The 20,806-nt window shown below is 47.5% G+C and overlaps 1 protein-coding gene across 2 annotated transcripts in view; it reads left to right on the top strand.

The window, feature by feature from the left end:
* The window catches only part of BBS7 (Bardet-Biedl syndrome 7), a 108,054-nt gene that overhangs the window by 60,472 nt on the left and 26,776 nt on the right, over positions 1-20,806 (top strand). For both annotated transcript variants that reach the window (XM_073572008.1, XM_073572009.1), the window contains exons 12-15: positions 4,435-4,627; positions 5,468-5,542; positions 5,620-5,685; positions 6,176-6,315. In XM_073572008.1, the coding sequence (XP_073428109.1) occupies positions 4,435-4,627; positions 5,468-5,542; positions 5,620-5,685; positions 6,176-6,315 (474 nt within the window). The remainder of the gene's footprint in view (positions 1-4,434; positions 4,628-5,467; positions 5,543-5,619; positions 5,686-6,175; positions 6,316-20,806) is intronic.

Genomic DNA, 20,806 nt, shown 5'->3' with positions numbered 1-20,806 from the left:
TAGGGAGCGACAGGTCTCATATAGAGCCAACCCATTGGGGAGAATGCATGCTCGCCAGCCCAGGGCGAGGGGAGCCAGGGCTCAGAGATCATCAGCTAAATGACTCGGAGCACTTTCTAGGCAACATCAGCAGAGTAGGCGGCCGCCTGCTCTGCTTTCGCCAGGTCTGGGTCACGATAGCACGCAACTCATGGGTAGCGGAGCTCGTGTCCACAGGTTACAAGATAGAGTTTTTCAAGTTTCCCCCAAAACGTATTTTTCTGTCTCGACTTCCCAAGATGGAGCCCCGGGCAAGGGCGTTGCTAGGGGACATCAACTCACTCCAGCACAATGGAGTCGTTATTGCCGTACCAGAACACGAGAAGGGGCAGGGTTTTAATTCCAATCTGTTTGCAGTTCCCAAAAAGGACGGGACAGTCAGGCCGGTTTTGGACCTGAAGCTCCTGAACAAGTTCATCAGGGTCAAACATTTCCGAATAGAGTCTCTCCGTTCAGTTATATCGGTCATGGGACAAGGAGAATACGTGGCCTCGATCTTCATCCAGGATGCCTACATGCACATCCCCATTTTTCCTCCGCATCAAAAGTTTCTGCGGTTCGCCATTAATGGCCGACGTTTCCAGTTTGCAGCACTGCCCTTCGGGCGAGCCACTGCTCCCAGAGTGTTCACAAAGGTGATGGCAGTCGTGTTGGCCGTCTTATACTCTCGAGGCATAGTCGTCTTATCATACTTAGACGACCTCTTGGTGAAGGGCCCCTCGTTTCAGGCATGCGAAGAAAATGTCAGCATCACGCTGGATACCCTCTCTCGCTTAGGATGGTTGGTCAACAGGAAGAAATCATTCCTTGTCCCAGCTAAGAGGATTTCTTTTTTAGGGATGATTTTCGATACCTCCCGAGCATTGGTAATTCTCCCTCAGGACAAGGCGCTAGCCCTCCAGCAAGGAGCCCAGAAGCTTCTGCAGTCAGTCCCGCACACCATTCGGTTTAGGATGAGAGTGCTAGGAAAGATGGTGGCAGCAATAGAAGCAATTCCGTTTGCCCAATTTCATCTTCGTCCCCTACAGCATGCCCTCTTGTCAGCCTGGGACAAGAACCCATTCACGCTTGACCATCAGTGCCGGCTATCCTCGCAGGTCAGACAGTCGTTGGAGTGGTGGAGAGCAGGTCCTCCCTTCTGCAGGGGAAACCCTTTCCCCCAGATCATTGGCTAGTGTTCACGACAGACGCCAGCCTCCTCGGCTGGGGAGCGATTTTTCGCCACCACACGACCCAGGGACGGTGGTCGCCGCAAGAGGCACGCCTCCCGATCAACTTGTTGGAAATACGAGCAGTCCGGCTGGCACTGCAATATTTTCAGCACTTCCTAGCAGGACGTCCCGTCCGGATCCAATCGGACAACGCCACGGCGGTGGCTTACGTAAATCGTCAAGGGGGCACGCGCAGCAGAGCAACCATGCGTGAGGTAGGGCACATGCTTCGCTGGGCCGAGAGGAACCATGCGGTAATATCGGCAGTCCACATCCCGGGCGTGGAAAATTGGGCGGCGGACTTCCTCAGTCGGCAGGGGGTCGCGTCAGGAGAATGGTCTCTGCAACCTGAGGTCTTCCAGCAGATTTGCCAACGGTGGGGGACGCCCGATGTGGATCTGATGGCCTCCAGGGTGAACGCCAAGGTGCCCGTGTTCGTCGCTCAGTCTCGGGACCCGCGAGCGATCGCCGTGGATGCGTTGGTTCTACCATGGAACCAGTTTCGCCTCCCATATTTGTTTCCCCCCGCTGCCGCTACTCCCGAGGTCATCAAAAAGATCAAAACAGAGGGGGTTCCAGTGATTCTTCTGGCCCCAGACTGGCCCCCTCGGGCGTGGTACGCAGATCTAGTGCAGCTGCTCACCGACGTGCCATAGCGACTACCAGAGCGCCCAGATCTACTGTCCCAGGTGTTGTGAGTTCATTTTTCCCTTCATCATTGAGGTCTGATGAAGTCCCTCCTCTGGTGAAGGAAGGTAGTGAGACTGATTACCAAACACCTGGGCAGCTAGATGATAACTGGGTGGCTGGAATTGAGGACTGGATATAAGGCTGCCGACGCCCTTCTTCCTGGCTGGTGATTTTCCTGCTGGATTCTTGGAGACCAGTCTGATTCCTCGTCTCAAAGCTAAGTTTTTCTGCTCTGCTTTGTACTCTTCAGTTTTGTTTTTGTTTTGCCTTGTTTTTTGGGAGTTCTGCCATCCCCGGCCGGGGGTGAGCTGAATTCCATTTTTGTCTCTGATCTGTTGATCTTTTGCTCTGTCTTCAGAATATACCTGAGTGCTGATATAGTCTTTTGAAGCCTAGCGACTTCAGGGCCAGTTTTTCCTATCAGTCGGTTGGCTCATTTTGATAGGGTTTTTGCGGATGGCAGACAGCAGCTTTCCTATCCTGTCCTATGTAGTTAGCTTGGGCCCCATCATTTGCTCAACCTATCTTTCTATCTGTGTTAGTGTTTTCATCTTGCTTCACCGTCATTACATGTTGGGGGCTGCCTATTGCTTTGGGGTCTGCTCTGGGGCAGTTTAGTTTTTCCCCTTTCTGTCTTTAGGCTATGTAGCTCTCCGGCTGTGATAGAGGGGTCTAGGGCACCGTAGGAACCCCCCACGGCTACTGCTAGTTGTTGTGGATAGGTTCAGGGGTCTGCAATCCGATAGCTGCCAACCTCTCTGGTTTTTCTGGACTTAGCTGGTATTTTGTTTTTTCCTCCTTCGGTGACTCATCATAACACCCAGGGCCTGGTCTTCCATCCAAACTCAGGGGCCCTTTGTTTGACTGCATGGCCGTTGAATCTTGGATTCTGACCCAAGCGGGGTTTGGGCGCGAGGTAGTCGCTACAATGATTAGCGCCCGGAAGGCTACCTCGGCGAAAATTTACCATCATACCTGGAAAGTCTTCTTCGCTTGGTGTTGAGACCGGGGTTTTTCTCCGCTGACATTTTCGGTTCCCAACATCCTGGCCTTTCTCCAGTCGGGCTTAGACTCAGGGTTGGCCCCGAGCTCCCTTAGGAGGCAGATATCAGCTTTGTCCATCCTGTTCCAGCGAAGAATTGCTACCAATATGCAGGTGAGGACTTTCATCCAGGGAGTCTCCCACTTGGTACCACCCTATAGGGTGCCCCTGGACACCTGGGATCTTAATCTAGACCTGAGTGTTCTGCAGGAAGCTCCGTTCGAACCACTTCAGGACGTTCCTTTATCATACCTTTCCCGGAAGGTAGTATTCTTGGTAGCCATAACTTCCATTAGGCGAGTCTCGGAGTTGGCGGCCTTGTCCTGCCAAGCACCGTTTCTCACTTTCCACAAGGATAAGGTGGTGCTCAGACCAGTTCCCCACTTTCTGCCGAAGGTCGTGTCCTCATTCCACGTTAATGAGGATATTGTCTTGCCCTCATTCTGTCCGGCCCCAGTACATCGCGTGGAAAAAGCTCTTTACACGTTAGATCTGGTGAGAGCACTCAGAAGGTATGTGGCACGGACGGCACCCTTCCGTCAGATGGACACGCTGTTCGTGCTCCCTGAAGGGCACAGGAAGGGACTCACAGCCTCAAGATTGACCATAGCCAGATGGATCCGTCTAACGATTCAGGAGGCCTACCGCGTCAGGGGTGCGCCATTCTCAACAGGGATCAGGGCACACACTACTCGGGCAGTGGGCGCCTCTTGGGCACTTCGACACCATGCTTCGGCGGAACAAGGGTGCAAGGCAGCAACCTGGTCCAGCCTGCACACATTTATTAAACATTACAATGTCCATACTCAGGCTTCGTCAGATGCGAGCCTAGGTAGAAGGATACTCCAAGCAGCGGTGGCGCACCTTTAGACAGGAGGTGCATGTAGCTTGGATTGGTGAGTCAACTTCCCACCCAGGTACTGCTTTAGGGCGTCCCACAGTACCTGTGTCCCCCAATGAGACGAAGGAGAAACATGGATTTCTGTGAGTACTCACCGTAAAATCCTTTTCTCCGAGACGCTCATTGGGGGACACAGCGCCCACCCTATTAGCCAATTGGCTCTAGTTTATTTAATTAATGTACATTTTTTGTTGATGTCAGGGTGGACCTGTTCCAGACATATTGTTATTCTGCATTAAGGCTACGTTTTTTTTTTCTCGTTATTCTCCAACTGCTTTTGCACTAAACTGGTTTCCGCCTGTAATCGGGGCAAGGGTGTAGGCGGCGGAGGAGGAGCTAACCTTGTGTTGTTTACTTAGTGTCAACCTCCAGATGGCGGTAGCATACACCCACAGTATCTGTGTCCCCCAGTGAGCGTCTTGGAGAAAAGGATTTTACGGTGAGTACTCACAAAAATCCATGTTTCCTTTTCGCCAGCACTCGCATCACACTATAGCGTAGTAACATACGGCAGGCTACGACTCATGACACGCACGTCTGTTTATATCTAGGGCTGAATTGGAGCAGCTTCAGTATAAAGTTGTTCAGGAGCGGGAGAGATACCAGCACTCGTCTCAATCCACCACCGCTGTCTCTGCTGTACCTGTATTCAGCATCAATGACAAGTTTACACTGAATAAAGACGATGCCAGTTACAGCCTTGTCCTAGAGGTACAGATGGCTATTGACAATGTGCTGATACAGGTTGGTAGTCACCATTGTTACTGAAAGTATTTTCAGTTAAAGTTTTCTTGTCTTAAAAATGTGTGATAGTGTGTGTGTGTGTATGCGCACATGTGGGGAATAAGCACTCCCATGAGTTAACTCTAAAGTAAAAACATCCCAGGCACCAAATGTCTTTCTCAGTAAGCTTCTTTATTAGTTACAGCACAAAAAAAGCAACATTTTGGCAGCAGATGACCCATCTAAAGCCATATCAAGAGAGAGAATACGTCTCTGAGCGTTCTTTTTCAGCTCTTGATGGCTAGTAAAATATTGAATGGAGCTGCACTGCACAGGTCAGCTCACTGTGTAGGGGCTCGTGCCAGTATCGGCTGCTACTAAGAGACTGGGCGCTGTTCTGCAGTACCTGGCAGCAGATGCTACACATAAAGAGCAGCCGTGCAATGGCATTTAATGTTTACATCCTGTCTCCACCGGAGATGAGGGCAGATAATAGGTGAGGGAGCCAGCACGTGTCCAAACCCCCACAGATCCGATATTGATGACCCGACTTTTTCATACCCACGGTAAAAACACTTTTATAGTGACGGTTAAAGGGTTAAACATACACTACAGTAAGTTGAAAACATTTTTTGTAATCTCTAGCACAGGGCCTAATCAGTCCTTGGGTCAAGGGTCTCTGCAGCCCTACTATCATATCTTTACATGCTGCTGTGTATCAGTTACCTTTGTGGATTCCGAGAAAAAGACACATGCAGGATTTCTACCTTGTTTTCCTGAATGTGATCGTGTGCAGTGAAAGTCCTGCAGCATTTTAGCTGTGTACTTAGAGGACACGTCTTGATTTCTCCATATTTGCAGAGCGATGTCCCCGTGGATCTGCTGGATGTTGACAAGAACTCGGCGGTCGTGAGTTTCAGTGGCTGTGACAGTGAGGTGAGGACATCCTTACAGATGAGAGGATTAGATTTTCTTTATGACATATGTTCTAACATATCACATTGGTTACACAGCCAAATGGGAATTTCCTCCTTGCTACCTATCGCTGCCAGGCAAACACCACCCGCCTAGAACTGAAGGTAATTCTAAAGCTAACAATCATCACTCCGTCTAACGTCACTATTGTTTACTGATATGTTTGTGATGGCGAGAATAATGCCTGACGTCTTGAGAATGTATGCAGCCGGTCACAGATGTCTTCTTGGCCTCAATGTACTCATACGATATCTCTTCTAATACAAAGCAGTGGGATGTAATTATTAGACCGCATGCACAGAGAAGGAGACATGCTTGAGAGTAGGATAAAGGAAATAACATGGAAGAATTGACTGTATAACCTCCAAAGTGACTGACCATAGGAATCACTTTGTTCTATCATTCGCAGTGGGAAGGTCTGCTCTGGAGCACAAGCTGCAGCTCTCACACTAAAAGAACATGTACAATTCACAAGTTATTCTTATTTTTGCTTTAGTATAACAGATGTCCCAGATTTACCAATGTTTCTATTTAGTGAATTTCTATTATTCCTAAAGCTTGCCTATATCACTTGTCTTTTCTGTATCCATACAGATTCGCTCAATAGAAGGACAGTATGGAACATTACAGGCCTATGTAACGCCTAGAATCCAACCGAAAACATGCCAAGTTCGTCAGTACCAAATTAAACCTTTGTCTCTTCATCAAAGGAGTCATGTCTTCGATCAAAACAGGTACATTAGTGACGATAGTGGAAAATATGGTGTAGTATTCATATCACATCTATGTATACAGGTACATTAGCGACGATAGTGGAAAATATGGTGTAGTATTCAATATCATATCTATGTATACAGGTACATTAGCGACGATAGTGGAAAATATGGTGTAGTATTTAATATCATATCTATGTATACAGGTACATTAGTGACGATAATGGAAAATATGCTGTAGTATTCATATCACATCTATGTATACAGGTACATTAGCGACGATAGTGGAAAATATGGTGTAGTATTCATATCACATCTATGTATACAGGTACCTTAGTGACGATAGAGGAAAATATGGTGTAATATTCAATATCACATCTATGTATACAGGTACATTAGTGACGATAGTGGAAAATATGGTGTAGTAGTCATATCACATCTATGTATTGTCACGCTTGCGCCTTGCCTGAATGGCGCGAGCCGGGGGTTTGTGGCCCCACTGTGCCACAAACCAGACTACCCTGGAAGGGGCGTGACTACGACAGCTACCTCGGTCTTCACTAGAGCCTCTGATGGTGAGGTCAGGCTTGTGCAGCAGGTAGCTGTCGGGTGCCACTCCAGGGTGGTGTCTGGCTGTGGCTGCTGATCCCACTCGGGGACAAGTCACTTGGACAGGTCCTATAGACAGGCAGGTAGACACGACAGGCACGGCTGAGACACTGGGCAAGCAGGCGTGGCTTGGATACACTGGGCAAGCGGGCACGGCTTGGAGACACTGGGCAAGCGGGCACGGCTTGGAGACACTGGGCATGTGGGCACGGCTTGGAGACACTGGGCAAGCAGGAGTGGAATATGAGGGGCAGGTTTGGACCTGTACACACAGGAGGTACAGGTATGGATATAGGCAGGAAGGAGTGGAATATGAAGGAACAGGTTTGGACCTGTTCACACAGGAGGTGCGGAGCAGGCTGGACTGCAAGGGAGCCGTGCAGGCAGAGCGGCTAGGGAGCCGTGCAGGCAGAGCGGCTAGGGAGCCGTGCAGGCAGAGCGGCTAGGGAGCCGTGCAGGCAGAGCGGCTAGGGAGCCGTGCAGGCAGAGCGGCTAGGGAGCCGAACAGGCAGAGCGGCTAAGGAGCCGAACAGGCAGAGCTGCGAGGGTGCAGATGCACAGACAGAGAGGACACAAGGAAAGACACAGCAGGGAAGGAAGCCACGGACAAGGAGACTGACAGAGAGAGGTAAGACTGAGTTCTGACAGAGACACAGGGACAAAGACACAAGGACCAGGATATTCTGCCTCCTGGCAGGCGGACAGAGAACAGACAAGGCACTGGGAACAAGACTCAAGGGCCAGGATATTCTGCCTCCTGGCAGGCGGACAGAGAAATGCTAAGCAAGGTACCAAGACACAGGAATAAGCAGTAAGAGCCTTCAGAGAAGGCAAGATATAGGACAGGCCCTGGCTAACTCAGCAGCAAGGAGCTGAGTTTAGACATTGCACAGGCAAAGGTCAGTGGGTGTGGCGAAACTAAATAGTCAAGGGCTCTAGGTGATTGGTCAGGGATATATTACACAGGTGCACCCTGACTGCATAAGAACCAGAGAGTTCAGGCGCTGCCCCCCTATACACACAGTCTGGAAACATAGAGAGCAGAGGCACAGAGCACAGGACTGGCAACAGACAGAATTCACAGCATGACCCGGAGCAGTGAGTAAGTTGATGTGCGGGGGATGGGAGGCCATGCAGTGACGCCAGCAGGGTTGTTACATGTATACAGGTACATTAGTGACGATAGAGGAAAATATGATGTATTCATATCACATCTATGTATACAGGTACATTAGTGATGATAGAGGAAAATATGGTGTAGTATTCATATCACATCTATGTATACAGGTACATTAGTGACGATAGAGGAAAATATGGTGTAGTATTCATATCACATCTATGTATACAGGTACATTAGTGACGATAGTGGAAAATATGGCGTAGCATTCAATATCACATCTATGTATACAGGTACATTAGTGACGATAGAGGAAAATATGGTGTAGTATTCATATCACATCTAATGTATACAGGTACATTAGTGATGATAGAGGAAAATATGGTGTAGTATTCAATATCACATCTATGTATACAGCTGCATTAGTGACGATAGGGGAAAATATGGTGTAGTATTCATATCCTATCTATGTATACAGGTACATTAGTGATGATAGTGGAAAATATGGTGTAGTATTCATATCATATCTATGTATGCAGGTGCATTAGTGACAATAGTGGAAAATATGGTGTAGTATTCATGTCACATCTATGTATACAGGTACATTAGTGACGATAGTGGAAAATATGGTGTAGTATTCATATCACATCTACGTATACAGGTACATTAGTGACGATAGTGGAAAATATGGTGTAATATTCATATCACATCTACGTATACAGGTACATTAGTGACGATAGTGGAAAATATGGTGTAGTATTCAATATCACATCTATGTATACAGGTACATTAGTGACGATAGGGGAAAATATGGTGTAGTATTCATATCCTAGCTATATATACAGGTACATTAGTGACGATAGTGGAAAATATGGTGTAGTATTCGTATCATATCTATGTATACAGGTACATTAGTGACGATAGTGGAAAATATGGTGTAATATTCATATCACATCTACGTATACAGATACATTAGTGACGATAGTGGAAAATATGGTGTAGTATTCAATATCACATCTATGTATACAGGTACATTAGTGACAATAGGGGAAAATATGGTGTAGTATTCATATCATATCTGTATACAGGTACATTAGTGACGATAGTGGAAAATATGGTGTAGTATTCAATATCACATCTATGTATACAGGTACATTAGTGACGATAGGGGAAAATATGGTGTATTCATATCTATGTATACAGGTACATTAGTGACGATAGGGGAAAATATGGTGTAGTATTCATATCATCTATGTATACAGGTACATTAGTGACGATAGAGGAAAATATGGTGTAGTATTCATATCACATCTATGTATACAGGTACATTAGTGACGATAGTGGAAAATATGGTGTAGTATTCATATCACATCTATGTATACAGGTACATTAGTGACGATAAAGGAAAATATGGTGTAGTATTCATATCACATCTATGTATACAGGTACATTAGTGACGATAGAGGAAAATATGGTGTAGTATTCAATATCACATCTATGTATACAGGTACATTAGTGACGATAGAGGAAAATATGGTGTAATATTCATATCACATCTATGTATACAGGTACATTAGTGACGATAGTGGAAAATATGGTGTAGTTTTCATATCACATCTATGTATACAGGTACATTAGTGACGATAGAGGAAAATATGGTGTAGTATTCAATATCACATCTACAGTATGTATACAGGTACATTAGTGACGATAGGGGAAAATATGGTGTAGTTTTCATATCACATCTATGTATACAGGTACATTAGTGACGATAGGGGAAAATATGGTGTAGTATTCAATATCACATCTATGTACAGTCATGGCCAAAAGTATTGACACCCCTGCAGTTCTGTCAGATAATACTCAGTTTCTTCCTGAAAATGCTTGCAAACACAAATTCTTTGGTATTATTATCTTCATTTAATTTGTCTTAAATGAAAAAACACAAAAGAGAATGAAGCAAAAAGCAAAACATTGATCATTTCACACAAAACTCCAAAAATGGGCCAGACAAAAGTATTGGCACCCTCAGCCTAATACTTGATTGCACAACCTTTAGCCAAAATAACTGCGACCAACCGCTTCCGGTAACCATCAATGAGTTTCTTACAATGCTCTGCTGGAATTTTAGACCATTCTTCTTTGGCAAACTACTCCAGGTCCCTGATATTTGAAGGGTGCCTTCTCCAAACTGCCATTTTTAGATCTCTCCACAGGTGTTCTATGGGATTCAGGTCTGGACTCATTGCTGGCCACCTTAGAAGTCTCCAGTGCTTTCTCTCAAACCATTTTCTAGTGCTTTTTGAAGTGTGTTTTGGGTTATTGTCCTGCTGGAAGACCCATGACCTCTGAGGGAGACCCAGCTTTCTCACACTGGGCTCTAAATTATGCTGCAAAATTTGTTGGTAGTCTTCTGACTTCATAATGCCATGCACACGGTCAAGCAGTCCAGTGCCAGAGGCAGCAAAGCAACCTCAAAACATCAGGGAACCTCTGCCATGTTTGACTGTAGGGACCGTGTACTTTTCTTTGAATGCCTCTTTTTTCTCCTGTAAACTCTATGTTGATGCTTTTGCCCTAAAAGCTCTACTTTTGTCTCATCTGACCAGAGAACATTCTTCCAAAATGTTTTAGGCTTTTTCAGGTAAGTTTTGGCAAACTCCAGCCTGGCTTTTTTATGTCTCGGGGTAAGAAGTGGAGTCTTCCTGGGTCTCCTACCATACAGTCCCTTTTCATTCAGATGCCGACGGATAGTACGGGTTGACACCGTTGTACCCTCGGACTGCAGGGCAGCTTGAACTTGTTTGGATGTTAGTGGAGGTTCTTTATCCAACATCCGCACAATCTTGCGTTGAAATCTCTTGTCAATTTTTCTTTTCCGGCCACATCTAGGGAGGTTAGCCACAGTGCCATGGGCTTTAAACTTCTTGATGACACTGCGAACGGTAGACACAGGAACATTCAGGTCTTTGGAGATGGACTTGTAGCCTTGAGATTGCTCATGCTTCCTCACAATTTGGTTTCTCAAGTCCTCAGACAGTTCTTTGGTCTTCTTTCTTTTCTCCATGCTCAATGTGGTACACACAAGGACACAGGACAGAGGTTGAGTCAACTTTAATCCATGTTAACTGGCTGCAAGTGTGATTTAGTTATTGCCAACACCTGTTAGGTGCCACAGGTAAGTTACAGGTGCTGTTAATTACACAAATTAGAGAAGCATCACATGATTTTTCGAACAGTGCCAATACTTTTGTCCACCCTCTTTTTTATGTTTGGTGTGGAATTATATTCAATTTGGCTTTAGGACAATTCTTTTTGTGTTTTTTCATTTAAGACAAATTAAATGAAGATAATAATACCAAAGAATTTGTGTTTGCAATCATTTTCAGGAAGAAACTGAGTATTATCTGACAGAATTGCAGGGGTGTCAATACTTTTGGCCATGACTGTATGCAGGTACATTAGTAATGATAGAGGAAAATATGGTGTAGTATTCATATCACATCTATGTAATCTATGTATACAGGTATATGGGCACGGGACTATGGGATGGCGGGTATGTATGACGGGTATATGGGCACGGGACTATGGGATGGAGGATATGTATGATGGGTATATGGGCATGGGACTATGAGATGAAGGATGTGTGATGGGTATATGGGCACTCGACTATGGGATGGCGAATATGTATGATGGGTATATGGGCATGGGACTATGGGATGGAGAATATCTATGATGGGTATATGGGCACGGGACTATGGGATGGAGGATGTGTGATGGGTATATGGGCACTGGACTATGGGATGGCGAATATGTATGATGGGTATATGGGCACGGGACTATGGGATGAAGGATATGTATGATGGGTATATGGGCATGGGACTATGGGATGGAGGAAGTGTGATGGGTATATGGGCATGGGACTATGGGATGGAGGATGTGTGGGTATATGGGCACTCGACTATGGGATGGAGAATATGTATGATTGGTATATGGGCATGGGACTATAAGATGAAGGATGTGTGATGGGTATATGGGCACTCGACTATGGAATGGCGAATATGTATGATGGTATATGGACATGGGACTATAGGATGGAGAATATGTATGATGGGTATATGGGCACGGGACTATGGGATGGAGGATGTGTGATGGGTATATGGGCACTCGACTATGGGATGGAGGATATGTATGACGGGTATATGGGCACAGGACTATGGGATCGTGGATATGTTTGAGGAGTATATGGGCACGGGACTATGGGATGGAGGATAATTATAATTTGCTATGACTAACCACAGTTAATTACTATGCCCGGGCAGCGCCGGGCTCTTAAGCTAGTATAATATATAAAGCTCAATGTGGATGTGTATGTATGTGTGTGTGTATGTCCGGGATTGGCATCCGCACCGTCGCAGCTACAGCCACAAAATTTGGCACAGTCACACGTCTGGACCCCGAGAGCGTCATAGGCTATGTTGTGAGGCGAAATTTTAACCCCACACGTTCCAATTCACCAAACAATTTTGCCCCTTTCTACATAATGGGGAAAAAGTGAAAGGAAAAGTGTTGGAGGCAAATTGACAGCTGCCAGATGTGAACAAGGGGGACTTAAAGAATGAGAGTGATGGCGCCAAAGAGTATATACCGTACAGTTGCTAAGGTGGGGCCCTGACATGGGATACTCACCACACACGGGGATATGAACACACACACAAAATGTGCCACACACTACCACGTGCTTCAACACATATACCACCCTCAGCACACATGTCACCACACATACACCAACCTCGCCACATAAAAGCCGAAACACAAAAGTCGCCACTCAAAACTCGCCACGCTGTCCCAGAGCTGTTTAAAAGATGGAAAATGAGCTGTGATTGGTTGCTATCAGCAACAGTTTTCTTTGTAGACAGTTGTGGTAACAGGCATATTATTCTTATCATTTCTATGGTGTTATCGTCCTTCTGTAAAGCTGGAAAAACACAATTTATTACCGTGCCAACACAGACCACCCTCTGACACAGACTGCAGGGGAGCCCAGTATCACACAGGATAGGATTAGATACACGGCTCAGCAGTCAGTGTCACACCGGATAGGATTGGATACACGGCTCAGCAGTCAGTATCACACAGGATAGGATTAGATACACGGCTCAGCAGTCAGGATCACACAGGATAGGAATAGATACACGGCTCAGCAGACAGTATCACACAGGATAGGATTAGATACACAGCTCAGCAGTCAGTATCACACAGAATAGGATTAGATACACGGCTCTGCAGTCGGTATCACACATGATAGGATTAGGTACATGGCTCAGCAGTCAGTATCACACAGGATAGGGTTAGACACACGGCTCAGCAGACGGTATCACACAGGATAGGACTAGATACACTGCTCAACAGTCAGTATCACACAGGATAGGATTAGATACACGGCTGAGCATTGAGTAACACACGATAGGATTAGATACACAGCTCAGCAGACATTATCACACAGGATAGGGTTAGATACACAGATACAAATGTTGTTTATCAAAAGGCTCTTGAATGAGTTGAAAATAAAATACTATCAATACTTGGGTACTGGTTTAGTTAATTTGTGTTGCAAATCTGTAGTGTTGAATATATGATGTGAAATGTTTTTATGTGCAATATAATCATTATAATTGGTTATAACTAACCACAGTTGGTTACTATGCCCAGGCAACGCCCGGCTCTTCAGCTAGTTATGATATATACCCTGAACTTTATTGAAGCTAAGCTCCTCTGGTTCCTTCTTCTTTTATCCTTCTAGCAAAATGTTTATGTGTCAACACCCAGAACTAGTGTTGAGCGATACCACCCGATACTGAAAAATATCGTATCGGAATGGATCGGCCGATCTAAAAAAAGTATCGGGTATCGCCGATTCCGATCCCGGAAGTCCCATTCAAGTCAATGGAACTGAAATATCGGAATTAAAAAAAACCCTTTCTTTCCCTGTAGGTTAATTCTACATGAAGAAACACAACTAATAATAATGTAGAATGTATTGTGATAGGTGTAGGAGACATTAAAGCCATAGAGGTTTAGCCCAATCAAATGGAATAGCAGGAGTTAAAAAAAAATTTTTAAAGACGTTTGGAGTTACAAAGATATTTACTATGTTAACCTCTTTTATATTTTGTCAGATGTGTATGTTTCACTACTTCCATGCTCTTCACCTTCTTTTTTACTTCTCCCACACTTTCTCCTTCATCATCCTCAGCAGCATATTTTTCATCAACTTCTTCTTCTTCTTCTTCTTCTTCTTCTTCTTCTTCTTCTTCTTCTTCTTCTTCTTCTTCTTCTTCTTCTTCTTCTTCTTCTTCTCCTTCTTCTTCTTCTTCTTCTTCTTCTTCTTCTCCTTCTTCTTCTTCTTCTTCTTCTTCTTCTTCTTCTCCTTCTTCTTCTTCTTCTTCTTCTTCTCCTTCTTCTTCTCCTTCTTCTTCTTCTTCTTCTTCTTCTCCTTCTTCTTCTTCTTCTTCTTCTCCTTCTTCTTCTTCTCCTTCTTCTCCTTCTTCTTCTTCTTCTCCTCCTTCTTCTCCTCCTTCTTCTTCTTCTTCTTCTCCTTCTTCTCCTTCTTCTTCTTCTTCTCCTTCTCCTTCTCCTTCTTCTCCTCCTCCTCCTCCTCCTCCTCCCATTCTTCATATTCAACTATTATTCTTCTTCCTATTCTACTTCTTCATCTTCTTCCTATTCTACTTCTTCATCTTCTTCCTATTCTTCTTCTTCTTCTTCTTCATCTTCTTCCTATTCTTCTTCTTCTTCATCTTCTTCCTATTCTTCTTCTTCTTCATCTTCTTCCTATTCTTCTTCTTCATCATATTCTTATTTGTGTCAGGCATTCCTGTAGTTGTAATCTATAAAAGTTTGAAGATTACACCTTCCGTTCAGCCTGTGACAACAGATTTACAACAGGATTTGTCCGCGTTCAGTTTGGCCTGCAGAAGCAGGCCTTTTCCAGGGGCACCACGAGGAGGAACGGACTCACCCCCATACACTGCTTAGTCGTCTTCTGCTTATAAATTAGATAATCTCATTTGCTCTGATTTTTAGTCTTATGCGTAATGTTGTTCTGCTTTTGGTTTTTATGCTTCTTGGTCTTCTGTCTCTTGTTGTTCTGCATCTTGGTGATTGTCTTCCTGTTCTTTGTCCTCTTGGTCATCTTCTTCAGGGTCATCTTTTACGTATTCTTCTGTGTGATCTTCAGGGTCATTGTCAGGGAGATCCAGAGTGAGAATCAAAAACCATTTCCACAAGCTTGAACTTTGAAAAGTAGCAGAAGGCTGAGGAACTGCCGAGAACCAGCTGACAGTACTGGAACCCGGAGGGGCAGCAGAATGAACAAGACCAATGGCACAACCGTGGACCAGCTGACGTTGCTGGAACACGGTTACTAAGCAGGAGGTACCTGTGCGCCAAAGCACTACCAAGGACCAGCAGACGTTGCTGGAACTCGGATACCAAGAAGGAGGCACCTAGGCCAAAGGCACTGCCGAGAACCAGCTGACGGTGCTGGAACCCGGATGGGTAGCAGAAGCTGCAAGAGCAATTGACACTAGCGAGGACCAGCTGACGGTGCTGGAACCCGGTGGGACAGCAGAAGGAACAAGAGCCAATGGGAGAACCGTGGACCAGCTGACGGTGCAGTAACACGGTTTCTAAGCAGGAGGTACCTGTGCTAAAAAGCACTACCAAGGACCAGCAGACGTTGCTGGAATTCGGATACCAAGAAGGAGGCACCTAGGCCAAAGGCACTGCCGAGAACCAGCTGACAGTGCTGGAACCCGTATGGGTAGCAGAAGGTACCCAGGAAAAAAACAAAGTTGCAAGGCCGTGAGTCGGCCGCAGTTACCGAAACCCACATTCCTACAGGGGGTGCTTGTCCTATTGGCACTACGGAACCAGCCTTTATTACCAGAACCCGCAGCCCACATAGGAAGCACCGAAACTGCAGGCACCATAGGCTCGGCTTAGCCCGACCGCAACACGACAGGACAACGTATTGGTGGCAAAGTGACGTTGACACTACCCGGAAACAGCAGGCGTGCTGGAACCAGACTGGGCAGGAGGGAGTGCCCGTGCCAAAGACACTTCCGAGAACCAGCTGACTGTGCTGGAACCCGGATGGGTAGCATTAGCTACAATTGTCAATGGAACTACCGAGAACCAGCTGACGGTGATGGAACCCGGAGGGGCAGCAGAAGGAACAAGAGCCAATGGGACAACCGTGGACCAGCTGACTGTGCTAGAACACGGTTTCTAAGCAGGAGTTACCTGTGCTAAAAAGCACTACCAAGGACCAGCAGACGTTGCTGGAACTCGGATACCGAGAAGGAGGCACCTAGGCCAAAGGCTCTGCCGAGAGCCAGCTGACGGTGCTGGAACCCGGAGGGGTAGCAGAAGGAACAAGAGCCAATGGGACAACCGTGGACCAGCTGACTGTGCTAGAACACGGTTTCTAAGCAGGAGTTACCTGTGCTAAAAAGCACTACCAAGGACCAGCAGACGTTGCTGGAACTCGGATACCGAGAAGGAGGCACCTAGGCCAAAGGCTCTGCCGAGAGCCAGCTGACGGTGCTGGAACCCGGAGGGGACAGCAGAAGGAACAAGAGCCAATGGGACAACCGTGGACCAGCTGACGGTGCTAGAACACGGTTTCTAAGCAGTAGGTACCTGTGCTAAAAAGCACTACCAAGGACCAGCAGACGTTGCTGGAACTCGGATACCGAGAAGGAGGCACCTAGGCCAAAGGCTCTGCCGAGAGCCAGCTGACGGTGCTGGAACCCGGATGGGTAGCACTAGGTACCCAGGAAAAAAACAAAGTTGCAAGGCCGTGAGCCGGCCGCAGTTACCGAAACCCACAGTCCTACAGGGGGTGCTTGTCCTATTGGCACTATGGAACCAGCCTTTATTACCAGAACCCGCAGCCCACATAGGAAGCACCAAAACTGCAGGCACCATAGACTCGGCTAACCCGACCGCAACATGACAGGACAACGTATCGGTGGCAGTGACGTTGACACTACCCGGAAACAGCAGGCGTGCTGGAACCAGGCTGGGTAGGAGGGAGTGCCTGTGCCAAAGACACTTCTGAGCTGCAACTGGCGTTGTTGGAGCCCAGGGGTCAGTCATGCAGGAGGCTGAGGCCTACTTGGAGCGAGTTTTATATTGGTTGTACACAACTACTGATTTTAACCGGGCTTCACTTAGGCCTCTGGCTCTACTGTCTCTAGTATTTCCCCTGGCCTCCAACCCCGCCAGTCGCTGCTCTGAAGTGGCGTGTGCACAATCCACACTTGTTCCTGTGTGACTGGGGCTCATTTACGTCAGTTGATCCACTGATGTGTGTCCGGCAAGGTCTCCTGCTCTGTCCACATTCCCACTACTAGTAATGGGAATGGGGACAGAGCGGGAGACCTTGCCGGACACACATCAGGGAATCAACTGACGTGACTAAGCCACAGTAACTCAGGAACAAGTGTGGATTGTGCAGACGCCACTTCAGAGCAGCGACTGGCGGGGTTGTAGGCCAGGGGAAAAACTAGAGACAGTGGAGCCAGAGGCATAAGTGGAGCACGGTTAAAAATCAGTAGCAGTGTGAGTTTGGAGGCAGCAGGAGACTTTGCCATCCACACAGCAGGGGAACAGCTGGCGTTACTGAACTCCACAGACACTGGAGCGAGTGTTTCAATCTGTGCGGACGGCACTTCCAGGCAACAACTGGCTGTGTTGTAGCCCAGGATCAATGCTCCGAGCAGGCTGAGGCCTACTTGGAGCGAGGAGAAAATACGATGTAGTGTGAGTTTGGAGGCAGCAGGAGACTTTGCCATCCACACAGCAGGGGAACAGCTGGCGTTACTGAACCCCACAGACACCGGCGCGAGTGTTTCAATCTGTGCGGATGGCACTTCCAGGCTACAACTGGCTGTGTTGTAGCCCAGGATCAATGCTCCGAGCAGGCTGAGGCCTACTTGGAGCGAGGAGAAAATACGATGTAGTGTGAGTTTGGAGGCAGCAGGAGACTTTGCCATCCACACAGCTGGGGAACAGCTGGCGTTACTGAGCCCCACAGACACTGGAGCGAGTGTGTCAATCTGTGCGGACGGCACTTCCAGGCTACAACTGGCTGTGTTGTAGCCCAGGATCCATGCCCCGAGCAGGCTGAGGCCTACTTGGAGCGAGGAGAAAATTAGATGTAGTGTGAGTTTGGAGGCAGCAGGAGACTTTGCCATCCACACAGCAGGGGAACAGCTGGCGTTACTGAACCCCACAGACAGCGGCGCGAGTGTTTCAATCTGTGCGGACGGCACTTCCACGCTACAACTGGCTGTGTTGTAGCCCAGGATGAAGCATGCAGCAGGCGGAGGCCAACTTGCAGCTGGTTTTATAGAGGTTGTAGACTACTACTGATTGTAACCGTGCTCCACTATGGCCTCCGGCTCCACTGTCTCTAGTATTTCCCCTGGCCTCCAACCCCGCCAGTTGCTGCTCTGAAGTGGCGTCTGCACAATCCACACTTGTTCCTGTGTAACTGTGGCTCAGTCACGTCAGTTGATCCCCTGATGTGTGTCTGGCAAGGTCTCCTGCTCTGTCCTCATTCACACTACTAGTAATGGGAATGTGGACAGAGCAGGAAACCTTGCCGGACACACATCAGGGGATCAACTGACGTGACTGAGCCCCAGTAACTCAGGAACAAGTGTGGATTGTGCAGACGCCACTACTGAGCAGCAACTGGCGGGGTTGGAGGCCAGGGGAAAAACTAGAGACAGTGGAGCCGGAGGCCTAAGTGGAGCACGGTTAAAAATCAGTAGTAGTTTGCATGTGGGGGCAGCAGGAGACATTGCCGTATACACAGCAGGGGAACAGCTGGCATTACTGAACCCCACTAACACAGGAGCTAGTGTGTTTTGCTCTGTGAAGACGGCACTTCTGAACACCAACTAGCGTTGTTGGAGCCCAGGTTGAGGCATGGAGCAGGCTGAGGTCTGATGTTGTTGGCATGTGGATGGAGCAGGAGACTTTGCCGTCTACACAGCAGGGGAACAGCTGGCATTACTGAACCCCACTAATGCAGGAGCTAGTGTGTTTTGCTCTGTGAAGACGGCTCTTCTGAACACCAACTGGCGTTGTTGGAGTCCAGGATGAGGCATGGAGCAGGCTGAGGCCTGATGGTGTTGGCGTGTGGAGGCAGCACTAGACTTTGCCGTCTACACAGCAGGGGAACAGCTGGCATTACTGAACCCCACTAACACAGAAGCTAGTGTGTTTTGCTCTGTGAAGACGGCACTTCTGAACACCAACTAGCGTTGTTGGAGCCCAGGTTGAGGCATGGAGCAGGCTGAGGTCTGATGTTGTTGGCATGTGGATGGAGCAGGAGACTTTGCCGTCTACACAGCAGGCGAACAGCTGGCATTACTGAACCCCACTAATACAGGAGCTAGTGTGTTTTGCTCTGTGAAGACAGCACTTCTGAACACCAACTGGCGTTGTTGGAGCCCAGGATCAAGCATGGAGCAGGCTGAGCCCTGATGGTGTTGGCGTGTAGAGGCAGCACTAGACTTTGCCGTCTACACAGCAGGGGAATAGCTGGCATTACTGTACCCCACTAACACAGGAGCTAGTGTTTTTCTCTGTGAAGACGGCACTTCTGAACACCAACTGGCGTTGTTGGAGCCCAGGATCAAGCATGGAGCAGGCTGAGGCCTGATGTTGTTGGCATGTGGAGGCAGCACTAGACTTTGCCGTCTACACAGCAGGGGAACAGCTGGCATTACTGAACCCCACTAACACAGGAGCTAGTGTGTTTTGCTCTGTGAAGACGGCACTTCTGAACACCAACTGGCGTTGTTGGAGCCCAGGATGAAGCATGGAGCAGGCTGAAGCCAACTTGCAGCACGTTTTATAGAGGTTGTAGACTACTACTGATTGTAACCGTGCTCCACTTAGGCCTCAGGCTCCACTGTCTCTAGTATTTCCCCTGGCCTCCAACCCCGCCAGTGACAGCTCTGAAGTGGCGTCAGCACAATCCACACTTGTTCCTGTGTTACTTGGGCTCATTCACACTACTAGTAATGGGAATGTGGACAGACCAGGAGACCTTGCCGGACACACATCAGGGGATCAACTGACGTGACTGAGCCCAAGTAACTCAGGAACAAGTGTGGATTGTGCAGATGCCACTTCAGAGCAGCAACTGGTGGGGTTTGAGGCCAGGGGAAATACTAGAGACAGTGGAGCCAGAGGCCTAAATGGAGCACGGTTAAAAATCAGTAGTAGTTTGAATGTGGATGGAGCAGGAGACTTTGCAGTCCACACAGCAGGGGAGCAGCTGGCATTACTGAACCCCAATAACACAGGAGCTAGTGTTTTTCTCTGTGCAGACGACACATCTGAGCGACAACTGGCTGTGTTGAAGCCCAGGGATTATAGTTCAGGTGGTAGAAACATGAACACAACGGGAGACCTGGATACAGTTGCCAACCAATTATTTAGTTGGGAAGAGGACTGGCAAATTCTGGGGAGATCCAGGCCTTGTTCATTTTCAGAAAAGTAAGCCGGTCAACGTTATCGGAAGAAAGTCGCGTGCGACGGTCTGTTAGTACACCACCTGCAGCACTAAAGACGCGTTCCAATAATACACTGGCAGCAGGGCAAGCCAGCACCTCCAATGCATACTGGCTAAGCTCTGGCCATGTATCCAGCTTAGAGACCCAAAACTTGAAGGGGGAAGAGCCATCTGGGAGTACAGTC

This window comes from Dendrobates tinctorius, unplaced genomic scaffold (genome assembly GCF_039654945.1).
Source record: "Dendrobates tinctorius isolate UK_male_01 unplaced genomic scaffold, ASM3965494v1 ptg000030l, whole genome shotgun sequence".
Taxonomy (NCBI): domain Eukaryota; kingdom Metazoa; phylum Chordata; class Amphibia; order Anura; family Dendrobatidae; genus Dendrobates; species Dendrobates tinctorius.
This window is presented reverse-complemented; position numbering and strand designations above follow the sequence as displayed.